Source organism: Podarcis pityusensis (assembly GCF_964106645.2).
Source record: "Podarcis pityusensis genome assembly, chromosome: 16".
Classification (NCBI taxonomy): domain Eukaryota; kingdom Metazoa; phylum Chordata; class Lepidosauria; order Squamata; family Lacertidae; genus Podarcis; species Podarcis pityusensis.
Window position 1 is genome coordinate 8,233,587 of NC_138041.1, and position 27,319 is coordinate 8,260,905.

The 27,319-nt window shown below is 47.4% G+C and overlaps 1 protein-coding gene across 4 annotated transcripts; it reads left to right on the top strand.

Annotated features, from left to right (window-relative positions):
- Positions 1–1,500: 1,500 nt before the first annotated feature.
- LOC308465091 (protein S100-A16-like) lies at positions 1,501–25,904 on the top strand. Of its 4 annotated transcripts, none has more exons than XM_080984926.1 (3): positions 1,501–1,700; positions 7,268–7,458; positions 24,747–25,904. In XM_080984926.1, the coding sequence occupies exons 2-3, from the start codon at positions 7,288–7,290 to the stop codon at positions 24,915–24,917; spliced, it is 342 nt and encodes a 113-aa protein (XP_080841052.1). In that variant the 5' UTR covers positions 1,501–1,700; positions 7,268–7,287; the 3' UTR covers positions 24,918–25,904. The 4 variants fall into 4 exon arrangements, with proteins under 4 accessions (XP_080841052.1, XP_080841053.1, XP_080841051.1 ...); XM_080984927.1 differs by lacking the exon at positions 1,501–1,700 and adding an exon at positions 3,082–3,446 and having other exon boundaries at positions 7,276–7,458; XM_080984925.1 differs by lacking the exon at positions 1,501–1,700 and adding an exon at positions 3,250–3,437.
- The last annotated feature ends 1,415 nt before the right edge of the window (positions 25,905–27,319 follow it).

Genomic DNA, 27,319 nt, shown 5'->3' on the forward strand with positions numbered 1-27,319 from the left:
GACATCAGAAGGCAACCCTGTATAGGGAAGTTTTTTTAAAGTTTGACGTTTTATTATGTTTTTTATATATGTCGGAAGCTGCCCAGAGTGGCTGGAGCAACCCAGTCAGATGGGTGGGGTATAATTAGTAAAGTTACCTTTATGGAATGGGATGCCCCTATTTTCATTATTAATTTTAATTGGAAATTTTATTTACAACATAACATAACCCCCCCACCCCCCAATACAGAAACACAATAAACATAACATACAACAATACAAACAACCAAATAAAAGACTTCCTTTATTCTGTATCTGGCCTCGTTATTTACTTCTTATAAGCTGTTTCCTTTATGAATAATTATTAAGATTTTCCTAATTATAACTTAAACATCCACAAAGTCTCCTGCAGACATTAATATAAACAAGTCCAGGTATGTATTTTATTTTTATTTTTTATTATTTATTTATTTTTATAAATGATTTTTATTAAGGTTTCAATAAAAAGTTGGACAGAAAGACATAAAAAAGAAATACACAAATACACAATACATAATCCAAAAAAAGGAAGATAAACACAAAAGAAAAACAAAAAGCAGAGGGGGGGGGGGGGAAACCAGAACAATTAAAAACAATATCACTTTTTTGTTTCCGTTTTTAAATTTACTTATTTTCTGGACTTCCTCATACCTCCCTCTTTTGTATTCCAGTCCAAATTGTTTGTCCAGCAATTTCTTTTCCACTTTTTTAATCCCAGTCTTTAATCTTAATATAATATAACATCAAAGTTTTACCTCTTAAGTACCAAATTTCCATTTCCTTAGACTTCTTTAATCCTAATCTTTAATCTCACTGTAATATAACGTTAAAATTTTACCTCTTCAGTACCAGGTATGTATTTTAGGGCACTGTTTTGTGAAGTATTCTCTGCATTTCCCCCATGCTTTTTGAAACTCTTGCCTAGTGTGGTCTCTAATTGCCTCTGCTAATGCAGCCAATTCAATATACTCTTTAACGGTTTGTCTTGCCATTCCCTTTTTGTTGGCACAATTTCTTTTTTCCAGTTTTTAGCAATTAGGATCCATGCCGCTCCTGTGGCATAGAGGAATATTTTCTGATCTTCTCTTGCTATACCTGTGTCTGTTATCCCTGGTAGAAAAGCTTCTGTATTTTTCATAAAGTTATACTTAAACATTTTTTTAAGCTCATCATACACTATATTCCAGAAGCTTTTGATTTTTTCACAGGTCCACCAAACATGTATAAGTGTCCTCTCTGTTTTACCACACCTCCAGCACAGATTTGTTTTTGTCTTATACATTTTAGCTATTTTTATCGGAGAAAGGTTGGAGGGTAGGCAGCCATACTTTTCACCTTGCACTCTGTCACGGAGCGATACTCCGTCTCTCCTGCAAGAATTACAAGATTCTCTGATTTTGCAACTTTATGGCTTTCTTCATTGCTCCCTGATTCCAGTGTCAAGTGAGTTGCAGAGATTAACCTGGAGGAACGCCCCTGGAACAAAGAGCAGGGAGGGAATTTTTCTCTTTCAAAGGAAGTTGGAGCCAGCCTCATGGTACAAATGCTGGGTGAGAGGTCTTAGGCGCCCAATCTTCTCTAGCCTTCCTCTAGCAAACGCTGACGAGACAGACAGACAGGGAGACGGGTGCAGGAGTCTTTGGCCGGCGTAACGCACACCGCACAAACCGCCGTTCTACAAGGTAAGGGAACATCCAGGAGGTGGCAGCCCATTTGCTTATCAGGTAGGTGGGGAAAGGCTTCCTTTAGAGGACCCTATGACAAAATGCTAGGGAGGCAAGTGGCGCTGTAGTCTAAACCACAGAGCCTAGGGCTTGCCGATCAGAAGGTGGGCAGTTCAAATCCCCGCGACAGGGTGAGCTCCCGTTGCTCGGTCCCTGCTCCTGCCAACCTAGCAGTTCGAAAGCACGCCAAAGTGCAAGTAGATAAATAGGTACCGCTCTGGCGGAAAGGTAAACGGCGTTTCCGTGCACTGCTCTGGTTCGCCAGAAGCGGCTTAGTCATGCTGGCCACATGACCCGGAAGCTGTACGCCGGCTCCCTCGGCCAATAAAGTGAGATGAGCGCCACAACCCCAGAGTCGGCCACGACTGGACCTAATGGTCAGGGGTCCCTTTACCTTTACCTTTACCTTTATGACAAAGTGCTAGTCTTCTTTCCATTTAGTACATAGCTAGGTACCTCCTGAGCAGTAGGATGCGCCTCCCTAGGCTTTGGAGGAGCAAGCTCACATAGTTGGATCTCTCCACAGCTAAAGTCCAACTGATCTCTGTCTGATAATACTGATGGGATCAGGGCTGGATTTAGGTTCAATAAGGCCCTAAGCTACAGTAGGTAATGGGGCCCTTTATATGTCCAGCTGTCCTTTGTCAACAACAAATTGTCAACAACTGTTTTTTTGTGTTGAATATACAGTGGTACCTCGGGTTAAGCACTTAATTCGTTCCGGAGGTCTGTTCTTAACCTGAAACGGTTCTTAACCTGAAGCACCACTTTAGCTAATGGGGCCTCCTGCTGCTGCTGCCGCACCACCGGAGCACGATTTCTGTTCTCATCCTGAAGCAAAGTTCTTAACCCGAGGTTTTTAAAGATGCAGTTGGAGGGCTATCTCTCATGGATGCTTTAGCTGAGATTCCTTACTCTCTATCTCCTGCAGGAAGAATGAGAAAGCCCATCCTGCTTTATTTGTTTGTTTCGCAAAAATTTATTCACCACTTGACTGTTAAAAAAAGAAGTCAAAGCGGTTTACAAAAAAAAAAAATCACCAATAATAATTAACGGCGATAATTTAAAACTTCAACAAATTAAACCCAGGTCAAAATTTGCACCAGCTTTCTTAACATGTAGGTAGGCTTGTCAAAAGATCAGCATGATTTCAGCAGGTGCCAAAAACAGAATTCAGAGATAGCAATAGGCACACTAAAATATTGATTTCTTCCAAAGATGGAATGGTTCTTATGTGGCCCCACTTGCCTGCCGTGGGGCAAGGCGATCTCTCGGGTGAACTTGTCCCAAGTTGTTAAGGGCTTTATTTACTAACAGCAACACCTTGAACTTGTCCCAGCTTGTAGCAAATCAGCAGCCAGTGCAGTTGCCTTTGAGCACAGGATATTCTGATTTTGCAACGGCCTTGGTCTCTGACTTGCTTCCTGATCCCAGTGCCAGGTGGGCCGTACAGTGCTATTCAGAGGAAAAGTCCCGAAGGGAGTGTCTGGGGAAAGGGGGGGGTGGGAGGGAATGTTCCTCTTTAAAAGGAAATGGGAGCCGGCCTCGTGACGTAGGTACCTAAACTGGAGCTGGGAGGTGCCTAATCTCATAGAACCCCCCACTCTGACAAAGCACTGGGGGAACAGGACTGAGACAGACAGACAGACCCAGATTTCTTTGGCCAACACGCCACACACTTGGCAATTCTGCGAGGTAAGGAATGTTCAACATGCCGCTGTCTGTTTGCTTATCGGACGGTCCGGAAAGGGTGAAATGCAAAACTTTCTTTCAAACTCTGAGCTAAAGGACGTGCCTCTGCAGGCCATTGTCCCGCTGGCATGCCAAAGAAATGACTCCACAGAAGGGAAAACATCTGGTATAAAAGAGGCGGGAGGGAGGGGGAAGGAATCGGGAATGAAGAACTCAGATCTGGTGTTTGGGGAAGGGTCTTGCCAAGCCAGGGACGCGGGTGGCGCTGTGGGTTAAACCACAGAGCCTAGGACTTGCCGATCAGAAGGTTGGCGGTTTGAATCCCCGCCACGGGGTGAGCTCCCGTTGCTCGGTCCCTGCTCCTGCCAACCTAGCAGTTCCAAAGCACGTCAAAGTGCAAGTAAATAAATAGGTACCGCTCTGGCGGGAAGGTAAACGGCATTTCCGTGCGCTGCTCTGGTTCGCCAGAGGCGGCTTAGTCATGCTGGCCACATGACCCGGAAGCTGTACGCCGCCTCCCTCGGCCAATAAAGCGAGATGAGTGCCGCAACCCCAGAGTCGGTCACGACTGGACCTAATGGTCAGGGGTCCCTTTACCTTGCCAAGCCACTAGGTCTTGACCTGAGCTGGGCTGACGCCAGTCTCATATAATTGCCTCATTGGTATTCCCTAGGCCCACCAAGGTGAGTTAAGTTGACACAAGGCGAAGGATTCCCCACTAACTCATCTCTGTCTGACATTGGTCTGTCTAGTTCAGTGAGTCCTACATGGGCTGGCAGCTGCACTCCAGGGTCTCTGGAAGTTAGTCTCGCTCCCTCTCCCAGCCCTGCCTGGAGATTCTGGGGATCCAACCTTCCACACGGGAAGGATGTGATCTGCAAATTAGCCACAGCCACCTTGCAGGGCTGTTGTACAGATAAAACAAGGAGCGGAGAACCAGGAACACCATTTTGAGCTCCTTGGAGGAAAAGGTGGTATGTATATACAGTTGTATCTTGGAAGTCGAACGGAATCCCTTCCGGAAGTCCGTTCGACTTCCAAAACGTTCGGAAACCAAAGCGCAGCTTCCAATTGGCTGTAGGAAGCTCCTGCAGCCAATCGGAAACCATGGAAGCCATGCCAGACGTTAGGCTTCTGAAAATTGTTCGGAAACTGGAACACTCACTTCCAGGTTTCAATCGTTCGTGAGCCAATTTGTTTGGGAGCCAAGGCGTTTGAGATACGAGCTACGACTGTACATGTAATAAAAAGAAAAGAGAATTGCCCTATTGATAAAGTAAGGCGCCAGTCCTCATGGTTGTGAAGAAAGGGCTGGATAAGATAGGAACAGAGCAAGCTGCCAAATACTTGAGTCAGGGCATTAGTGCTGTCCACACTGATTTCAGGCAGGATTCGCTCTCGTGCCTACTTGGATATTCAAGGAGTTGAATCTAGACCCTTCTGCGTGCAAAACACGTGATTCACCACTAGGCTGCGCTCTTTCCACTTCTCCACTTTGGTTAAGAGCATCGAAAGTGCTCTCAGCTGATGGGAAAAGACCCGCCAAAGAAATTTAAAAATATCTTTATGTATGCGACAACGGTTCAAATGCTGTTGAACAGCTCTTACTGTCAAAGAGTCTTAACAGCACAAGGATGGAAGATTGAGGAAATCCTGATGAAAGAACTGTGGCAAGAAAAATTGATGGATTATGCGGAATTGGCAAAACTGACACACAGACTACGTGATAAGGATAACTGTGACTTCAAAGATGAATGGGAACCTTTTATGAAATATTTGAAGAAACAAAAAAATGAACTGGACTCTTTGGCAGGTTTTGAATAAACATTCACAAACTATTTATTGTAATATAGAGATAGACAACTTGAGGATTTTTACAGTTTTGTAACATGCAGATAGAAATATGTGTTGAGAAACCGGAGAAAGGAGCTGAGGGAAGTCTGGGGGTGGGAGGTTGGAATTTTTTTTTTGTTTGGAGGGGGGGAATAGAGGGAAAAAATAATAACAATGTGGATGATGTATTTTTGATAAAACCATTGTGTTGAAATTTCCAATAAAAAAAAAAATTTAAAAAGGGAAAAAAGAAAGTGCTCTCAGCTGGATCCCACCATGGCACACTTAGTTCTACATTCCTAGCAAGAATACCACCACTGGGTGGTCGGTCAACGGTTTGCGAGCCACCTAGTTCGGTAGCCGTTCTTCCGAATTCTCACATCTCTGAATTTTGCAGTGTGCCAAGGGACAAGTGCAGAAGGGTGTAGCCGAAGGCATCAACTTGCAAAAACGAACCCCCATCGCTCTGCAGAAATGTGCGTGCACCAGGCACACGATTCCATCTCAAACCTGTACCTAGCGGGAGAAATTCGCACGGAAACGCAAGGACTTTAAAGAAATACATTGCAAACTGATGTTGAGAACTGGACTTAAGATTGGAAAAAGGAGAACCTCGACGTGAGAGATTTTCCCTGTCCTAGCTCAAGGGAAGGGTCTGGCAGCTTAGCTTCCTTCAGTTTCTCGTTCCCTCTCCCCCCAAACTTAAATCCAGTTCTCCAAATTTCTGCAGAAATTTGCATTTTTAAAAAATCCTCATGAAAAATTCCTAAGTCTTGCTTCCTGCAGAGATCCAGACCCCACGTGCATTAAACTTAGAGGTATGTCCAAGTGGGTGGGTGGGAAGAAGTAAGGGCGACTTCACAGCAAAAGGGTAACCTTGCATACCCTCCAAAATTCTCCCGATGTCCCATTCCATAATAATATATATTTTTTATTTATAAGAGCATTTCAACAGAGGAATGGTCTCCTATAAGAGATGGTGGGCTCTCTTTCCTTGGAGGTCTTTAACCAGAGCTTGGCTGACCACCTGTCATGTATGATCTAGTCAAGATTCCTGCATTGCCTGGGGTTGGGCTAGATGACCGTCGGGGTCCCTTCCAACTCTACAATTCCGTGATTCTATTATTTATATTCCCTTTTTCTCCAAAGAGATCAGGACGGACTATAGGCTTCTCTTCTTCTCCATTTTATTCTCACAACAGCCCTGCGAAGTACCGTATTTTTCGCTCTATAAGATGCACTTCCCCCTCCTAAAAAGTAAGGGGAAATGTGTGTGCGTCTTATGGAGCGAATGCAGGTTCCTTGGCTTCAGCAATAGCAACGCGAAGCCTCCGAAGCGCAGAGGGAGAGCTCCCCCCGTGCCCTGGAGGCTTTGCGTTGCTTTCACTGAAGCCGCCTGAAGCCCCCGGAGCACAGCGGGAAATTCCGCTGCACTCCGTTGGCTTCAGGCAGCTATCCGCAAGCCTTTGGACCCCCCGCTGCGCTCCGAAGGCTTGCGGATAGCTGCCTGAAGCTTGGAGAGCGAGAGGGGTCGGTGCACACCGATCCCTCTTGCTCTTCAGGCTTCGCTTCGCTGGAGAGGCGCTGCACAGTTTTCCCTCTCTGCGCAGCACCCCTTCAGCGAAGCGGGAGGAGAAATGGAAGGGGCTCCGTTTCTCCTGCCGCTTCGCTGAAGGGGCGCTGAGCAGAGAGGGGGAGAATTCCCCCCCCCGTTCTCCCCCTCCTATGGTCCGGTGCGTCCTATGGTCTGGTGCATCCTATAGAGCGAAAAATACGGTAGGTGCATCTTATGGTCTGGTGCGTCTTATGGAGCAAAGAATACGGTAGGTTAGGCGGAGAGAATGCAGTTGGCCCAAGGGCAGCCAAGCAACTTCATGGCCACAAAGAGGATTCGAACCCAGGTCTCTCCCAGGTCCTACGCCGACCCTCCAGCCGCTACACCACACATGAACTGGGGAGGGATGCTGCTGGTGAGTGACGCACCTCCGCTCTTCTTCTAGGAGCCAAGGGAGGAGAGGCCATGGCCAGCAACCTCTCTGAGCTGGAGGAGGCCCTCCTGACGCTGGTGAGGAACTACGACAAATACGCCGAGAAGTCCTTTTTCCTCAGATACTTTTTCGGGAAACAGGGCAAGATCAGCAAGGAGAATTTTGGGAAGATGCTCAACGAGGAGCTCAGCCACGTGCTGTCGGTGAGGCGAAGGGCAGTGGTGGTGGTGGTGGTGGTGGTGGTGGTGGCTACAGAACATGCTTCCTCATCTAGCTATGTATTTCCAGCACTGACTGGCAACAGCTTGCCAGGATTTGAGGCAGAGAGATCTAGGAGTATGGCTGACAGCAAAGGACCCCAATATATTCCAAGACAACTATGTTAAAGTATGGAAAGAATTTTTTTAAAGATTTGGGAATATGGGGGGGTGGGGAGCGAAACTCTCTTTGTTGGGAAGAATTTCAGTCATGAAAACAAATGTATTACCAAAAATGTTTTCATTTCAAACTGCGCCAACTGTTAATAACACGGGCTGCTTTAAAGAATGGCAAAAAGAAATCTCTAGATCTGTCTGGCAGGGGAAGAAATGGAGAATACAGTATAAAATTTTGATAGATGCTAAAGGAAGAGGTGGCTTTTCCCGACCAGACTTTCATTTATATTATGAAGCAGCCTGTCTATGTTGGTTAAAAGAATGGATTGTGTTGGAAAACACTCAGTTGTTGGACTTGGAGGGCTATGGTATTAAGTTTGGTTGGCATGCAGGTCTATAGTATGACAATGCTAGAATACATAAGAACATTTGAGCCATGTTATTAGAAAGAATTTCCTTTTGGAAAGTAAAACACCTCTATGGCTCTCAGCTATAGAAGCAATCTCGTTGAAAAAACTTAATATTTTGGACGTTTTGGACTTTACCAACCAAGAAGTAAAACTGAAGAAACTAGAGGAAGTCAGAAACTATGTGATGGGTTGAACGAAGTGTTTAAAGGCAACAAGGAACACAGGCTTATGGACCAAAGTTCCCAGTTTGAGAGGGAACTAGTAGAAAATAGAGAAAAACTAATTTCTAGGATGTATAAGATACTGTTAGACTGGGAAACAAAAGATGAAATGGTTAAATCTGCCATGATTCCGTGGGCTAGAGGTGTGGATCACAACACAGATTTAGATCTATGGGAGAAATTGTGGAAAACAGGTATGAAGTTTACGGCATGGCTTTGAGAGAAAAATTAATGAAATGATTTATAGATGGTACCTGACACCAAGTAAATTGGCTAAAATGTATAAGTCAGCATCAGGTACATGTTGGAAATGTAAAGAAACAGAAGGTACATTTTATCATATGTGGTGGACTTGTAAAGTCGCCATGGGATATTGGGAGACGATATACAATGAGATAAAAATAGTAATTAAGAGATCTCTCCCCCAAAAGACCGGAATCTTTTCTTTTAGGGTTAACCGCATCAGATGTACCAAAGAGCAGTTGAAATGGATGGAATATGCAGAATTAGCAAGTTGTAACTGGTAAAATCAGAGAAAAATATGAAACAGCTTTCAAGGAGGATTGGAAAATGTTTGTAGATTGTTAAAAAAAAAATGTAAACACGTTATCACACTAGCAGGTTTGAAGTAAGTTCAGCGGCAAAAGTTACTTTGAGAATACAGTCGTACCTTGGTTTTGGAACAGCTTAGTTCCCGAACGTTTGGGCTCCCAAAGGCCGCAAACCCGGAAGTCAGTATTCCAGTTTGCAAACTATTTTCAGAAGCCAAACGTCCAGCATGGTTTCCGCAGCTTCTGGTTGGCTGCAGGAGCTTCCTGCAGCCAATCAGAAGCCACGCTTTTGGTTTCCAAACGTTTTGGAAGTCGAACGGACTTCCGGAACGGATTCCGTTCGCCTTCCAGGGTACGACTGGAAGAAGTTATAATTATAATATACAGCAGCTGAAGATAACCAGGACAAAACCATGGGAGGGAGGGAGGAAAGTCAACTTTTAACAGTGAATGTATGCTGGAAAGTATTTGATTACAGTGGACGCTCAGGTTGCGAACGTGATCCGTGTGGGATGCATGTTCGCAACCCGCAGTGTTCACAACCTGCAGCAGCGCATCTGTGCACACCCGGGTTGCGATTTGGCGCTTCTGCGCATGCGCAACCTGAAGCGTTCTGGTACTTCTGGGCTTCGGCAGTCCGTAACCTGAAAGAACACAACCTGAAGCGTCTGTAACCCAAGGTATGACTGTAATTGTATTTTATTTGTGGCAGGGAGTGGGAGGTTTTCCAAACCCTTAGGCGTTAGGTCTTTCATTCCTGCCAGTGTGGTGTGGTGGTTAAGAGCGGTAGTCTCATAGTCTGGGGAACCGGGTTCGCGTCTCCTCTCCTCCACATGCAGCTGCTGGCTGACCTTGGGCTAGTCACACTTCTTTGAAGTCTCTCAGCCTCACTCACCTCACAGAGTGTCTATTGTAGGGGAGGAAGGGAAAGGAGATTGTTAGCCGCTTTGAGACTCCTTAAAAGGGAGTGAAAGGCGGGATATCAAATCCAAACTCTTCTTCTTCATCTTCTTTTCTCACTAGTTCCATTCCTTCTCCTCCCTGCTCCTTCCCTGTCACTCCCATCCAGAACACCGACAGCAAGACTGCTGCCCAAGAAATGTTTGCTGACATGGATTTGGATGAGGACGGGAAGATGAGCTTTGATGAATATTGGAGGCTGATCGGTGGCATCATCAACCAACTTTTGCACGTGAAGCAACAGGTTCAGGAGCGTGACGGATGATGGAGAATGGGAGCCCGCAGGAGAGAACATGTCAGCTGCTCCCCACCCCACCCCAAGTCCCACCCTGCCCCATTCCTGCCTTAACTCTGCCATCGTTCCAGCTCTCCCTACTGGCCGGGCTGCACAGGACATTTCCCAATGGAAGATCTTCTGGAAGCCGAACTCTACAGAAGATCGGGAACATGGACCTGTCCGTGGAAACTGCCTGTCCGTCTGTTCAATGCCTCTTGACGGCTGCACTCGGGACGCCATGTCTAGGAGGGTGGTGGGCAGTTGGAGGGAGGGGCTGGCCGCGCCTCGGGGAGTTGCAGCCAGACTGTCAGACTGTGACAATAAAGACTGGACTCTGAGTGTCAGAGTCGTGTGACTTCCTCTCTGATCAGCTCAGAGTTAAGCTCGATGTCCTAGGGTTAGAGGAGAAGAAGGGCATGCACAACCTCCATGGTCAGAGGCAGCAAAGTTTCTGAATACCAGTTTATGGAAACCTCAGGAGGAGAGGAGGCCCTTGCGCTTGGATCCTGCTCGCCGCTCTCCTCCCACAGGCATCTGGTTGGCCCCCGTGAGAACAGAATGCTGGCCTGATCCAGCAGCCTCTTCTTATGTTCTTATCCTCTTTTAAGGTCATCCACAGCTGTGTCTTGTGGCAGTGAGTTCCATAGTTCAGGCACTTAAAAAACAACAACACCATTTACAGTGGTACCTCGGGTTACAGACACTTCAAGTTACAGACGCTTCAGGCTACAGACTCCACTAACCCAGAAATAGTACCTCGGTTAAGAACTTTGCTTCAGGATGAGAACAGAAATTGTGTGGCGGGAGTGAGAGGCCCCATTAGCTAAAGTGGTGCCTCAGGTTAAGAACAATTTCAGGTAAGAACGGACCTCCGGAATGAATTAAGTACTTAACCCGAGGTACTACTGTATTACAACAGAGCCTTGCGCATGAAAATCCAAGTTGGTGTATTGGTTCGCTTTGTTAAAAGCAGCGCCAACTGCTGGAGTTTCCCATTCCTTCAGAAGCAGTACATTCCCTAACATCGTGGCCTGCACAGGCCAGGATGGAAGACTCTCTCTCCAACCTTCTAAACTTACTCTCCTTGGGCTTGCCAACCTGATAACTTGCATGTACAGTGGTTCCTCAGTTTAAGAACAGCCGTGTTTACAAACGATTCGGTTTACGAACTCCGCAAAACCAGAAGTAGTGTCACGGTTTGAGAACTTTACCTCGGTCTAAGAACGGAATCTGAACAGAGGAAGGGCACCGGCGGCGGGAGACCTCTTTAGGGAAAGCGTGCCTCGGTTTAAGAATGGTTTTGGTTTAAGAACGGACTTGCGGAACAGATTAAGTTCGTAAACTGAGGTACCACTGTACAAGCAATGAAAGAAAGAAAGAAAGAAAGAAAGAAAGAAAGAAAGAAAGAAAGAAAGAAAGCATCTTTCTTTCCGGCCACTGCAGGCATGTTCTGCATTCCAGGACCTTTTTTCGGTTGCAATTCAGTCCCAGTGCAGAACTGAAGGATCTGTTGCCCTATGCCTCCTCTAGCAGGGCCTGCCTCTCATAGGAGGGTCCACAGCTGTTTGATGCTCTCAGGATTTGTGCCTTGCTGCTAGCAAACATCTTAGAGCTAAGCCCCAGGGGTGGACGTGCAACAGAAAAAATATCACCTTCTCATGAGGCCCTTTTCTTTTATCTGTGTCTAATCTTCCAACAATGGGACGCAGGTGGCGCTGTGGGTTAAACCACAGAGCCTAGGACTTGCTGATCAGAAGGTCGGCGGTTCGAATCCCCGCAACGGGGTGAGCTCCTGTTGCTCGGTCCCCGCTCCTGCCAACCTAGCAGTTCAAAAGCACCTCAAAGTGCAAGTAGATAAATAGGTACCGCTCCGGCGGGAAGGTAAACGGCATTTCCGTGCGCTGCTCTGGTTCGCCAGAAGCAGCTTAGTCATGCTGGCCACATGACCCGGAAGCTGTACGCCGGCTCCCTCGACCAATAAAGCGAGATGAGCGCTGCAACCCCAGAGTTGGCCACAACTGGACCAAATGTAGTGCAGCGGGAGTTCCCAATGCGCTCCGGGGGCTTCAGGCGGCTTCAGCAAAAGCAACGCAAAGCCTCCGGAGCGTGGGGGGAGCGCTCCCTCTGCAAGTCGGAGGCTTCGCGTTGCTATCGCTGAAGCCAAGGAGCCTGCATTTGCTCCATAAGACACACACACATTTCCCCTTAATTTTTGAAGGGGGAAAGGTGCGTCTTATAGAGCAAAAAATACGGTAATTAACCTAGGTAAATGTCCTAAGTTTGTACCATTCTTTAATCCTAGTCTTAATCCTTAATCTTTAATCAACAAGGGTCGCGTAGTGATTTCAGGCTCTTTATTGCAGCTCGTAAAACAGTGAATGAAATTCCCCCCCAAACCTCATGATTTATACAATGAGTCCCGTCTGATTGGCTGATTCTGCTTCCCTCCTAGAGCCTGATTGGGCTGCTCCTGCAGGCCAATCAGTTGCTGCATTCTAGGATCCTGCCGGCCTAATAGGCTGATTAACTTCCTCCTGGGGTCTGATTGGGCTGCTCCTGCAGGCCAATCAGGTTGTTGCATTCTAGGATCCTACCTGCCTATTGTTCAACTTTCCAAGCTTAGTACATAATATCAGGTTAGCTAATACCTGGGGGGATTAAATTAGTACTTAAAAGCATCCAAAGAATGGACCATTAAATGAAACGGAATAAAGGAGATTAGGAGATGTCTTGGACTGAAGTGCTACACTACTGTGAGGAACAAACCCCTCTTGAGATGACCATGCTGTAAGATCTGGACCCCCTCCGTGCAGACTGGAGGTGTAAATCTGTGAATTAACCGTATTTCTTAAAGCCACAACAGTCTCCGCTGTGTCTCAGTTTCCCATCATTCAGCCCAGACACTGAGGTCCAGCTCCGAGGACCTTCTGGTGGTTCCCTCACTGCAAGAAGTGAAGCTACAGGGAACCAGGCAGAGAGCCTTCTTGGTAGTGGCACCCTCCCATCAGATCTCCAGTAAATAAACAACTACCTGATTTTTAGAAGACACCTGAAGGCAGCCCTGTTTAGGGAAGTTTTTAATGTTTGGCGTTTTATTGTGTTTTTAATATTCTGTTGGGAGCTGCCCAGAGTGGCTGGGGAAACCCAGGCAGATGGGAGGGGTATAAATAATATATTATTATTATTATTATTATTATTATTATTATTATTATTACACAGACCCTATGTGTGTGCCCAGAACCCCATGGGGTCTTGCGGCAGAGAGAGGGGCAGGCACCCGACTGTTGTAACAATAATTTTTATATACAGTGGTACCTTGGGTTACATACGCTTCAGGTTACACACTCCACCAAGCCAGAAATAGCTTCAGGTTAAGAACTTTGCTTCAGGATAAGAACAGAAATCGGGCTCCGGCGGCGCAGCAGCAGCAGGAGGCCCAATTAGCTAAAGTGGTGCTTCAGGTTAAGTACAGTTTCAGGTTAAGTACGGAACGAATTAAGTACTTAACCCGAGGTAGCACTGTACTTCTGTCATGCCACCTCTTGCTCATCATTTCTCTAAGCTAAGAAGTCCCAAAAGGTCAACAACATCTGGGGAGGGACACAGGTTCCCCATCCCACATCTGTAACCTTTTTTTCACACAATTGCTAACTAATAGATGGACAAAACTGTGACTCTCCTGGTGCTGTTTGACTCCCATCTGACCCATCAGCCAGGATGGCCTGTGACTGGGGATGTGGCCCCACAACACCTGAAGGGCCATCCCTTTCCTAAGCCCTGTTAAGAGAGCCGAAATGACGAGCTTTCCAGAACGACAGCTGCATTTAACAGAAATGCATGTTCATGCGCTTCTGCGTCCTGAGCACCAGAGGGCAGCAGAGGGAGCTGGCAAAAAAACACAGGGCCTCCCCTGTGGAATGTGCAAAACACACAAACACACACACACAAAACACAAACACACAACTCCTGCAGTGGACGATGGTCAACGCAAGGTGGTAGCACAGGCCAACCGATCGCTCCCTCTGTGATGCTCATTCCAAAGTCGGTTCTGAAATGGCTTCCAGCATTGGAACAACTCTTAAAATGAGAGCTAGACGCTTGCACCCTTTCAAATTCGTTTGTTTGTTTGCTTATTTATTAAATTTCTATACCGCCCTTCATCCAAGGATCACAGGGTGTGGTTTGCAGTATTAAAAAAAAACAAATAATAGGCGAAAGATTTATACGATCTGAAGAGAAACCAGAGTACAACAAAGCGAACTGGACTCCTTGGCTGGTTTTGAATAAACATTCACAAACTTTTTATTGATAATTATCAGCTAGATAGTTTGAGGATCTATACAACTGTGTAACATGCAGAAAACAGCATTTTTAGAGAAATCAAAGACTGGAACTAAGGGAAGTCAGGGGTGGGGGTGGGTGGGTTTTGTGGGGGGAGGGAGGAAAAATGGGGGGGGGATAAGGATGATATGTTTCTGGATAATATGTTTTGTTTTAATTTTGAATAAAAAGCTATTAAAAAGAAACAAATAATAATAAACTGCCTAAAAACAAACAAAACAAGAACTCCGCCAACACAGTTTTAACAAGCTATATAGATTAGCCAAAGGCCTGGGAGAAGAGGAATGTTTTCTCCTGGTGTGCTCTCTGTTACATGCTCAGAGGCTTCCCTGTCACCTCCTGAGCTAAGCAGGGATTTGAACTCGACTCCCAGAGGTGATGTTGAGGGAGCTGTAAAAAGCCCCCAATCTTTCTCTCTACATCTTGGGCAATTGGGACAACCCAATTCCCTCCATCTGTACTACAGTTCCCATCAGCCAGTGCCAGTCCCGAGACTCGGCGCATCGTAATATATACATCACCATCATCATAAAAGAAGACCATGATGGGGGAGTTGCTAATAAACTTTGCTGCATGGAGTCTCTCTGTTTAGGGTTACCAGACAAACACACACATTCTTTCCTGTGATACTCCGATCCTTCCTGCTCCCACCAGCCAGCTCTTCCATCCCATTCCTGTCAACCATAAATCAGTCAGCCCTGCCCACTGAGTGTGCTCAGCCCTCAAAGAGCTGCTATTTGAGGGTTTTTCCTCACTGGAAATTCTTATTTTCCCCAAAGCTTTATTTCTTTCGACAGAGAGGCATTACTTCAAACTTTTGGGGTTCCCCCAGACGTGCTGCTTGTCAATCAGGTCAACCAAAGGCCTGGTTAAAAAGGAACGTTTTTGCCTGGTGCCTAAAGGTGTATAATGAAGGCACCAGGCGAAGTTCCCTGGGGAGAGCATTCCACAGAGGGAGAGCCACTGCAGAGAAGGCCCCGTTCTCGTGTTGCCACCCTCCGAACCTTTCAAGGAGCATCTCCACCCCCATCGTTCTGCCCGGACAATGAGGTCCAGTGCCAAGGGCCTTCTGGCGGTTCCCTCACTGCGAGAAGCCAAGTTACAAGGAACCAGGCAGAGGGCCTTCTCGGTAGTGGCACCTGCCCTGTGGAACGCCATCCCACCAGATGTCAAAGAGAACAACACCTACCAGACTTTTAGAAGACATCTGAAGGCAGCCCTGTTTAGGGAAGCTTTTAATGTTTGATGCATTACTGTATTTTAATATTTTGTTGGAAGCTGCCCAGAGTGGCTGGGGAAGCCCAGCCAGATGGGCGGGGTATAAATAATAAATTATTTTACTTTTGTCCTGGCTAGCGGCGAGGGACCAAATAAATCCCCTTTCTTGTTTGCAAATAAAACGAGTGAGGTGGGGAGGAGCCTCCCACTGGTCTCCTGGCAACGTGAGGAGGGTGCGTGTTTACCGAGTGAGTCATTCCCTCTCCCCAGGCATCCTGCTCTCCTTCCGAACACTGCTGCGTTGAGCTGACTCACTTGGCGGAAGAGTGGAGGGATTGGACCAGACTATGCAGAGGGAGGGACGCAAGGGGCACTGTGGGTTAAACCACAGAGCCTAGGGCTTGCCGATCAGAAGGTCGGCGGTTCAAATCCCCGCAATGGGGTGAGTTCCCATTGCTCTGGCCCTGCTCCTGCCCACCTAGCAGTTCGAAAGCACGTCAAAGTGCAAGTAGATAAGTAGGTACCGCTCCGGCGGGAAGGTAAACGGTGTTTCCGTGCACTGCTCTGGTTCGCCAGAAGCGGCTTAGTCATGCTGGCCACATGACCCGGAAGCTGTACGCCGGCTCTCTTGGCCAATAAAGCGAGATGAGCGCCGCAACCCCAGAGTTGGCCACGACTGGACCTAGTGGTCAGGGGTCCCTTTACCTATGCAGAGGGAAGAGACAGGCAGCTGACTGGGATGGTGACTCTGAGAGAACTGAGGAACATGCTTCTGAGGATAAGTGTGTGTGTGTGGATGAGGAGATACACGAATCCTCTTGGCCATGGTGGCCGACGTTCTAAGAAACCAAAGGCAAGACCTTGTTCATACCAGAGACGTCAATCCCTATGTTACCACCTTAAACAGTTATAGAGTCTCATGCTCTACCGACTGAGCTGTAGTTGAAAACAGCTGGAAGGCACCAGCTTGGGGAAAGGCATCCCATAAATACACTTGAGCCCCAACTGAACTTGGTGGGGCTTCCTTGTGAGTAAACGTTAGAGGATCACGCTGTAAGCATTCAAATGCAGCGGAGGTGAACTTTCCCCCAGCTTCAGCCCCTGGATCAATTATTTTCTAATTGCCGTTTGGCTGCCCATTTCCTGACCCCAAATGCAAGATCTAGCTGGCCTGATTTAAGACCGTAAACGAGAAATGGGAACGCGCCCATAAATTTGCATGCATGCGTGACAGATGTAAGGAAATAAGAAAAAGCCGCAGGTTTGTTTCCTCTTAGCCCTGAGAAGTTCTTTTATGGATTAGACTAACTGAAATCTTCAAACATCAAGGGACTGAAGGGTTTGCAGCTGTGGGGAGTCAGCGTCTAACAATGTCTGGGGAGAGAAGGTGGGGGGTGAATGTGGATGAGATGCACATTTAAAGGCAATTTTACCTAATTTGTGCTTTCTGAAACCCTAGGCAAACTAAAAAGCAGCCACCCTCCGAAGATTTCAGTTACTCGAATTTTGCCACGCCCCATCATGCGTACATAAATGCATATATCTGGGTAACGTTAAAGGTAAAGGTAAAGGTAAAGGGACCCCTGACCATTAGGTCCAGTCGTGGCCGACTCTGGGGTTGCGGCGCTCATCTCGCTTTATTGGCCAAGGGAGCCGGCGTACAGCTTCCGGTTCATGTGGCCAGCATGACTAATCCGCTTCTGGCGAACCAGAGCAGCGCACGGAAACGCCGTTTACCTTCCTGCCGGAGTGGTACCTATTTATCTACTTGCACTTTGATGTGCTTTCAAACTGCTAGATTGGCAGGAGCAGGGACCGAGCAACGGGAGCTCACCCTGTCATGGGGATTCGAACCGCCGACCTTCTTATCGGCAAGCCCTAGGCTCTGTAGTTTAACGCACAGCGCCACCCGCGTCCCTTGGGTAATGTTACTTGTGCATTAAAAAATGGGCTTGCCAGTGAAAACGACACAGAAGAATCCATTATTTTAGGGGAAATGTTACTGGAATAATGTACATCTTAAGGAAAACTGCACACAAATGGCAAAAAAGCAAAACAATACTCCACGAGTTTTCAGGAGGAAGAGGCACTGAGACGATGGTGAATTTTCATGAGGATTGGTTATTATTAATAATAATAATAATAGCAGCAGCAGCAGCAGAAATAACAATAACAACAGACAGATGTGGAAATGTGGAGAAAAGACCAGAATGCGGGGGGGGGGGGTGAAAAACTGAGAAAAAACAAAATTAAAAGATTCATCCAACCCTCTTCTTCACTAAGTCCTGCCAGATAATCACTATCATCATAATTTTATTATCAAAGGCTGCTCTTGAACTCGGATCCTGCTTACGGGCTTTTTCATAACGGCTTCTGGTTAGCCACCGTGAGAACAGATGCTGGACTAGATAGGCCCTGACCCAGCAGGGCTCTTACTCTTTATGTTCTTACTCAGAGTAGACCAAACAGCTGCTTTATTTGTTTTTATATATATATAAATAATCCACCATGCCATTTGGGGATTTAAAAAAAAAGATATCAAAGCTCTTTACAGCAATAAAAGGTACAATCTGTGCAGTATGAAAACCATAAAAACAGGCATTAATTCACCATTTGTAGAATGTATGCATTCTTAACCGGCAGAACGAAGTTGCAGAATAGAAAAAGTTTCCGCCGGGTATTGAAAAGCTGGCACAGAAATCTCTAGTGGCAGAGAGTTCCGCAGGACTGTGCCGACCGACACTGAAAGCTCGGCTTCTCGCCTGTTGTCAAATGAGCCTTGCCGACTTGATTTTGTCGTGCCCGTTGCCCCTATTAGGTCTACTCTGAGCAGGGCTCAGACAAGGTTCCAGAAGGTGGGTGGTTTCCCACCAGGCTGTGTTTGCTTGTTTCGGGAGTCACCGCTCTGTGCTGCTGAAATCGGGGCCTGTTTTACGGGTGACTGGCCATCAGACAATGCAGGGGCTTATTCAGATGTGCTGGGCGACGGGAAAGGCAGAGAGGATTCGAGAGCCGGGCACGGGACAGAGTGTGACAAGAAGACAAAAGGGGTTGTGTGCCTGCGTGCGCAGCTAAATAAATGGCTAGCTGCCTGTGTCACGTGCGCAGCTCAGAGAACTAAGGTCTGCAAGTTTGTGCAGGCAGCCTTGATCCAGGGGTAAAATACACTCCGGCCCTAAACTGCGCTCTTGAGAAGACGCAAGTATTGATTCATTTAAGCTGCATAAAAAATGTAGCTTCGAATGGCAAAAGATTCAAAAGGCATAAAATTGCAGCGTTGACTTATGGAGCGGCCCGGCGCTGTAAGACACCGGCAGGAATTCCTGCATCGCAGGGGGCTGGACTAGATAACTCTTGGTGTCCCTTCCTATGGTTCTGTGAAAAGAAGCAGAAGATCAATAGGTGGAGATGGTCAGTACCTCCGTCCTGAGGCTTGAACTCAAGATCAATTGTTGAATTCGAGCAGCCGTGAGATTTAGGACTAGGCCAGAATTCCATCCCCATCTCACCCCTAGAGTTAATCCTGTTGACTTGTGGAACTCACCGCCACAAGACCTGGGGTGGTCAATAGCTTTAAAAGACGATGGCGCCTGTTATTATTACTGCTCATCAGGAGGTAGTGCAAATACAATTACCAGACACAATTGTTAAATGAACCCTCCGTGGACAGTGGCACTCTACCTTTGAAGACCCATCACTGGGGGACAATAGCAGGAGAAGCTGATTGCTCGCATGCTTAAGCCACTTCCGCCTAAAGAGGAGGTGGGGTTGCGGCCCCTCCTCATGCGGGTGGGCAGAGGCCAGCCCCATGCGATTGGGGGGATTCCCGGCCTTGTCATCCCCTGGTCGGCCAATCAGCTGGCTCGGGGGGCGTGGCCTGCCCTATTTAAGGCAGGACGCGGCCGGGGAGCTCCCTCTTTGCCGCCCGCCAGCTGTTCCTGCTTTTTCCCACCCTCCCACCCTATAAGGTTTTCGTTCCTTGACCTTGCTATGGACCTTGGTTGGTTGCCAATTGAGGGGCCTGGTAGGAATTTTCCCATTTGGCAAATTGGCACCAGCCATGTGGTTTTCGCCTAGGGTAAAGATAAAGAGACCAAATGACCATTAGGTCCAGTCGTGGCCGACTCTGGGGTTGCGGCGCTCATCTCGCTTTATTGGCTGAGGGAGCCGGCGTACAGCTTCCGGGTCATGTGGCCAGCATGACTAAGCAGCTTCTGGCGAACCAGAGCAGCGCATGGAAACGCCGTTTACCTTCCCACCAGAATGGTACCTATTTATCTACTTGCACTTTGACGTGCTTTCAAACTGCTAGGCTGGCAGGAGCAGGGATCGAGCAACAGGAGCTCACCCCATCGCAGGGATTCGAACCGCCGACCTTCTGATCAGCAAGTCCTAGGCTCTGTGGTTTAACCCACAGCGCCACCCACGACCCTCGTAGCAAATCGTCACAACTTTCTGGGTATTGGCGGTTAGGCATTGGTATTGTTCTGTAGTTGGAAGAGGGGAGGAAGCGCCATCACCTGCCGCACATATTGAAGGGTAGTCTGTTAAAGGATTCCGGGGGGCGCAGCCCTGTCTGAAGCCTAGGGAGGTGAGGGTACAAGGCACACCCCCAATCGGTGACCCTGAGGGGGTTCCTAGTTGATGTGCATCAGCAGGACTCCCCCTACTGGTGGTTCAAGCTCCCGGACTTCAAGCAGACGGGCTGGAGTCGGATATAGTCAGTTCGGACCAATGCCTAAGCCAATACCGCTCATCACCTGTAACCAATAAAGTTGTGGCCTCTTTTAGCCCATTAACCTTAATAATTGTGTCATGTGTCATTATTTCCACCTGGGGGGTCGGGAACTCGCCACGCAATGGGCTTCCCACTAGGGTATATGTCTCGCTGCTGTGGGTAACAGATGCCGGATTAGTTGGGCCTTTGGTCTGACCCAGCAGAGCTCTGCTTAGGCTAATAGCCCAGCTAGTTAGGGACAAAGCCTCCAGGAGCAGGGGCAGTCTACCTTTGAATAAGAGGCCCTCTAAGCTGGGACAAGGGACACGGGTGGCGCTGTGGGTTAAACCACAGAGCCTAGGACTTGCCAATCAGGTCGGCGGTTCGAATCCCTGCGATGGGGTGAGCTCCCGTTGCTCAGTCCCTGCTCCTGCCAACCTAGCAGTTCGAAAGCACGTCAAAGTGCAAGTAGATAAATAGGTACCGCTCCTGCGGAAAGATAAACGGCGTTTCCGTGCGCTGCTCTGGTTCACCAGAAGCGGCTTAGTCATGACCCGGAAGCTGTATGCCGGCTCCCTCGGCCAGTAAAGCGAGATGAGCGCTGCAACCCCAGAGTCGGCCACAACTGGACCTAATGGTCAGGGGTCCCTTTACCTTTAAGCTGGGACAGGGACTCAGAACCCAGATAAAGGAACTCAAGTAAAGTTAAATTAAACTTCCTCCTCATCTACTAACACAAGGATAAGGGAGCTCAGGCACAAGGGGGTGGGTGTTGAAGGGGGCCCAGACCTCTCTGCCTGGTCCTCAGGACTCTTCCCAGGCCACCCCCCCCCCCTCAGTGGTCTTCCTCATCACCCTCCTCAAGTATCTCTGCCTTGCTGGGGCGTGTCCTTGAAATCTGACCGTGCCTCTTGTGTGGATGGACGGAGGGCAGCAAGGTGCACGTAGAAACATAAGCAACATTTACAGCCTTTGCCCCTGGATCCATCTGCCACTGACAGGTGGCCCCTGGAATGTTCCTTTGGAAGAAATCCGGCCCTTGAATGGGAAAAGGCTCCCTGTCTCTTTATCGGGCTGAAGGGACAGAGGAATCTGTGCAGTCCACCCACTGACAGAACCTTTGCAAAGAAAGCTGGTTTCAGTTTTTCCTGGCCAGGCAGGAAATCCATTCAGAGCTTCTGAAGCTTGTGAGTTTCAGGTCCAGTTTTCTGCCTCTTTCCAGATGGCAGCTGCTTTGTTGCTTTTCCCCGTGGCAGGCCAGGCCCCAGGCAGCTGGGATGGGCACTGCGATTACTCTGTGTGTGTGTGTGTGTGTGTGTGTGTGTGTGTGTGTGTGTTCCTCCGAGCGGTTCCTCCAGTCTCCGCTGCCCGAAGTTTTGCAAGGCTGAGTCATCTCCTCATGATGGAGCTACTCCCTTTGCCCCGAGGCGCCGCGCCCTGGCATGGAGACCGAATGCCAGGCTGTGAGGGAAGTGGCGTGGAAGGAAGTCTTGCTTGCCGCTTGCAAAAAGGGATGCAGCTCTCAGTTGTGGGTTCCTAGGCAGCTGTCTTGTACTGAGTCAGACCATTGGGTCCATCTAGCCCAGCACTGTCTGATCTGACTGGCAGAAGCTCTGCAAGATTTCAGTCTGGGACCTTCTGCTTACAAGACAAAGACTCTGCCGCTGAGCTATGACCCTTACTATGATGATTCATCCCGCCTTACTGGTTTTTTGAACACGTGGAGACTCATGGTTTCGTGTGCACTGGGGAATAATAATAATTATTATTTATTTATTTATTTATTTCCCGCCCATCTGGCTGGGTTTCCCCAGCCACTCTGGGCGGCTTCCAACAGAATACAGTGGTACCTCGGGTTAAGAACTTAATTCGTTCTGGAGGTCCGTTCTTAACCTGAAACTGTTCTTAACCTGAAGCACCACTTTAGCTAATGGGGCCTCCCGCTGCCGCCACTGTGCCGCCGCCGCACGATTTCTGTTCTCACCCTGAAGCAAAGTTCTTAACCCAAGGTACTAATTCTGGGTTAGTGGAGTCTGTAACCTGAAGTGTCTGTAACCTGAAGCATCTGTAACCCGAGGTACCGCTGTATTAAAATACAATCGTCTATTAAACATTAAAAGCTTCCCTAAACAGGGCTGCCTTCAGATGTCTTCTAAAAGTCTGGTAGTTGTTTTCCTCTTTGACATCTGGTGGGAGGGCGTTTCACAGGGCGGGCACCACTACCGAGAAGGCCCTCTGCTTGGTTCCCTGTAACTTTGCTTCTCACAGTGAGGGAACCGCCAGAAGGCCCTTGGAGCTGGACCTCAGTGTCCGGGCAGAACGATGGGGGTGGAGACGCTCCTTCAGGTATACTGGACCGAGGCCGTTTAGGGCTTTAAAGATCAGCACCGACACTTTGAATTGTGCTCAGAAATGTACTGGGAGCCAATGTAGGTCTTTCAAGACCGGTGTTACGTGGTCTCGGTGGCCGCCCCCAGTCACCAGTCTAGCTGCCGCATTCTGGATTAGTTGTAGTTTCCCAGTCACCTTCAAAGGTAGCCCCACGTAGAGCGCATTGCCGTAGTCCAAGCGGGAGCTAACCAGAGCATGCAACACTCTGGCAAGACAGTCCGTGGGCAGGTAGGGTCTCATCCTGCGTACCACATGGAGCTGGTAGACAGCTGCCCTGGACACAGAATTGACGTGCGCCTCCATGGACAGCTGTGAGTCCAGAATGACTCCCAGGCTGCGCACAGGACTGGCATAGTACCAACTCCAGACTTCTGAATCCAAAGAAGGGGAACATGAATTTGAATCCTTGATTTGCATTCTTGGACAGCTCCTTTGCTTTCTTACGCAAGGGTTTTCTGCAATCATTTCCATTTGCATTGAGGTTTCCACAGAAAGTGAGCGAGCTTTTATCCCTCCATGCAAAACTGCCCCCCTGCCCTTTGCGGTAAATCACAAGATTTAAACAGGAAGGGGCAAAGCAGTGGAAATATCTGGGATGCAAAAAGGTACCAACACTGGTTTGTAGGTATAGATGCAAATTCCAGGATTAAAATGTGACAGGTGGCAAGACAACCGAGACCTCCATCCAAATCAATTAACCCGCCGCACACCTCAGATCACCACAAAACCAGTTCTTCAATTCATTGGATTAATTTTCAGTCCAGAAATTAACATTCCGTCCAGATTAATTTTGGAACAGATCCTGCTTCAGATCAAATCTCCCCCCCTCCCCTCAATTATATCCATTCATTATCTGAAATGAATTTTTACTATATCTTGCTTTTGGGAGTGGTTTAGCTCGGTGATTTGCTAGCTCAGTGACAGAGAACAAGGCGGTGAGGATTAGATCTGTTCTTTAAGGCATGTGGGTCAATTAAAAAAAAAAAGAATGTTCGCTGAAAGCTAGAACAATCAGAAAAATTAGGCACGGTTATACAAGGCGGGGGCGGGGAGGAAAAATATTAGTTCACAAAGAGCTCTCACGCCACCGTCACCTTCGCAAAATCAATAGAAAACCTCGCATGAAAATGTTGAGACTCGCCACTGTGGCCCCACCCACTTTTGTGGCCTCTGGCCCTGCCCACCCCTGTCTTGCAGTCCTCAGAAGGTCCCGTATGAAGGTTTGTGGGGTGCAGAAAAAAGTGACCCTCCTGTTAAGGAGCAGCCGATCCATCAGGCTGTAGCAAATGGAGCAAGAGGGGAGATTCAGGATCTGTCCATCATCTCTGCTAGAAGGCAGCTCCAATGGCCTCCTTTCTCCATCAGCTGTCACCTACTAGCAGTCTTTAACATCAGCAGTAACATCTAGACCATGGGAGCGTTTCAGCCCTGGTCTTGAGTTTAAAATCTAAAACAGCTTTATCCTGTATTCTTTTCTTTGAATTTGTGCCACTTAGGTTTTTAAACCTTTTTGTAAAAGCAGCACTGGAATTTTCACAGTTGAGTCCTCAACCCTCTATTACTGCGCTTTGCTTTCTTCAAGTTGAGCTTTGTTTAAAACTTGCTGTTTAGGTTTTCGAACCTTTTTTTGTAAATTCAGTATTAGAAATTGTAGTTGTGAGTCCTCAGTCCTTTATTACTGCACTTTGCTTTATCTAGGTTGAGCTAGGATCATAATACATCAGAATTTGGGGGGTTCTACCCTTCTTTGAATTTTGGTCATTTAAAGTTTATGATTTTTCTATTTCCTTCTGATGAAACTGAATAGTTCAGTGAAATGAGGTTTGTAGCCGACATCCCGTTAAGGCTTCATTATATTTTAGATTTTCCTAATTTTTCCCCTTAAGCTTTTTGATTTTTATTGATTTTTAATAATTAGTTGGTTTCCACAAAATAATATTTATAGTCGATTGCTTCTCGTTTCAGGGATTTTCACGGCATTTTGTGCAATTTCTCAGTTCCTTGACTGTCTTTTTTCTACTGATCCATCAGGCTGTAGCAGATGGAGCGAGAGGGGAGAAGCAGGATCTCTCCATCATCTCCGCTAGAAGGCAGCTCCAATGGCCTCCTTTCTCCATCAGCTGTCACCTGCCAGCGGCCGCTCAATCAGTCAGCAGATACTGGGAGGGAAGGGAAAGAGGGACATTCTATCAGCTCTCCTGAGATACCAGTGACCTTTGCTTCCTCCTTGCCTTGAAATGCCCCACCCCAGCTGCTCATGAGAAGACCTTGTAAACTCAGATCTTGCTATTTCCTCCGCCCTCCCAATCCATTTTCCTTTTGTGCCGTGTCTGTTTGAGGATTGTAAACCCCAGGGCAGGGCACTGTCTTCTTTGTGTTGATCTGTAGGTTGTTCTAGGAGCCTTGTTTGGCAGAAAGGTGGGATAACGATTCTTCAAATAATTTTTTTGTTTAGTGGGGTTTTTTCCCCACCCCTTGTCTCTTCCGGGATGAAATGCCGGCTACGCCTCCCTGTTATAAACTGGATCGGTGCAGAGTGATTCACCCAGCCTGCCACCTCCTTATCAAACAAACTCACATTTTTTTCACCTAATGCAAACAGGAGGTAACAATTTGTGCAAATCTCTCCCCCCCCCGCCCCTTCTTACAAACACAATAAACTCTGGCTGCTGAACCAAGGAGATATTCTACGCATAAGCCCTCCGTGATCCTGTTCCAAAAATTAACCAAGAATTGGAAAAAAATATATAGATTACTTTAAAGAACACTGTAAATACATTAAAACGTTAGCAGGATTTATGTAACATTTATGAAGTCGTAATGGAATTAGGATTGGAAAAGGAGTTGAAATTATTTGGAGAAATATAATTATATGCAAGGAGAAGGGGAAAAATTGTAAACCAGTGGGAGGGGGGGGGAGTCAAACAATGCAAATTGGGATTGGATATGTATGTATAAGAAGAAGAAGAATGTTGTCATACTCAAAAATTGAAACATATTTTAAAAAAAAACACACAGCCCAGTTTCCAAGAGAAATTGATAACGCAGATGTAAAATCATGGTTGGGAGACCAAATGAAATTATCTGTATCACACAAAGTTTCTAGAAATCACAAGAGGGAAGAGTGCTCTTGTTCTTGGGTCCTGCAGATGTTGTACAATGGCAATAAAAGTATTATTATTATTATTATTATTATTATTATTATTATTATTATTTTAGAACAGGATGCCAGACTAGACGGGCCTTTGGCCTGATCCAGCACACTCCTCTTATATTGTTTACAGTGGTACCTCGGCTTAAGCACTTAATTCGTTCCGGAGGTCCATTCTTAACCTGAAACTGTTCTTAAGCTGAAGCACCACTTTAGCTAATGGGGCCTCCTGCTGCCGCCGTGCCGGCGGAGCACGATTTCTGTTCTCATCCTGAAGCAAAGTTCTTAACCCGAGGTACTATTTCTGGGTTAGCAGAGTCTTTAACCTGAAGCGTATGCAACCTGAAGCGAATGTAACCCGAGGTACCACTGTCCAGTCATACCTCGGAAGTCGAACAGAATCCGTTCCGGAAGTCTGTTCGACTTCCAAAATGTTCGAAAACCAAAGCACGGCTTCTGATTGGCTGCAGGAAGCTCCTGCAGCCAGTCAGAAGCCGTGGAAGCCCTGTCAGACATTTGGCTTCCAAAAGAATGTTCGAAAACCGGAACACTCCCAGTTTTCGATTGTTCAGGAGCTGGAACGTTCGACTCCCAAGGTGTTCGGGAGCCGAGGTACGACTATATGTGCATTTTGGGACATGTTTCATTGCAGGAGAACTACACTACAAAATTCAGAGGAGTGGGGCTATCAAAGGAGAGCTATGTTTCAATTCATATATTGTTTCGGAATACGCGGGTCCTGTTCTCCCTGTTTGGGGCAGCCGCCAAGATTGCCAAACTTAGCCTGGGACATAAGAACAGAAACTGATCCTTCCTGAACCAGGCCAGTGGCCCATCCAGGGTTCCTAGAAACCACAGGAAGAGGACGTCCTTTTGTCCCAGGTCGCAAGGTGGTTAGATTGGTCTCAACTAGGGCCAGGGCCTTTTCAGTACTGGCCCCAACTTGGTGGAACGCTCTGTCACAAGAGACCAGGGCCCTGTGGGACTTGACACCTTTCCGCAGGGCCTGCAAGACAGAGCTGTTCCGCCTGGCCTTTGGTTTGGACTCAGTCTGACCCTTATGTTTCCCTCCCCTTATGGTCTTGATCTATTGGCTACTTTTAAAATGAGGCTGCATTTTTAATTGCATTTTAACCTGTATTTTGGTTCCCCCGCCCCCCATTATGTTTTTACTGTGATTTTATTGGTGTTAGCCGCCCTGAGCCCGGCTCTGGCCGGGGAGGGCGGGGTATAAATAAAATTTATTATTATTATTGTACTTGAATTCTTCTTACTGATTTCCCAGGGACAACTGGTTGGCCACTATGAGAAGAGGATGCCGGACTAGACACACCACCGGCCTGATCCAGCAGCCAGCTCTTCCGATGTTCTTACTCATGGTTCCCCCAATCAGAAGGGGTTAAGCGAGGCGACTGAACCATCAGATTCCATGCGCCTCGCGGGATCTGCTCAA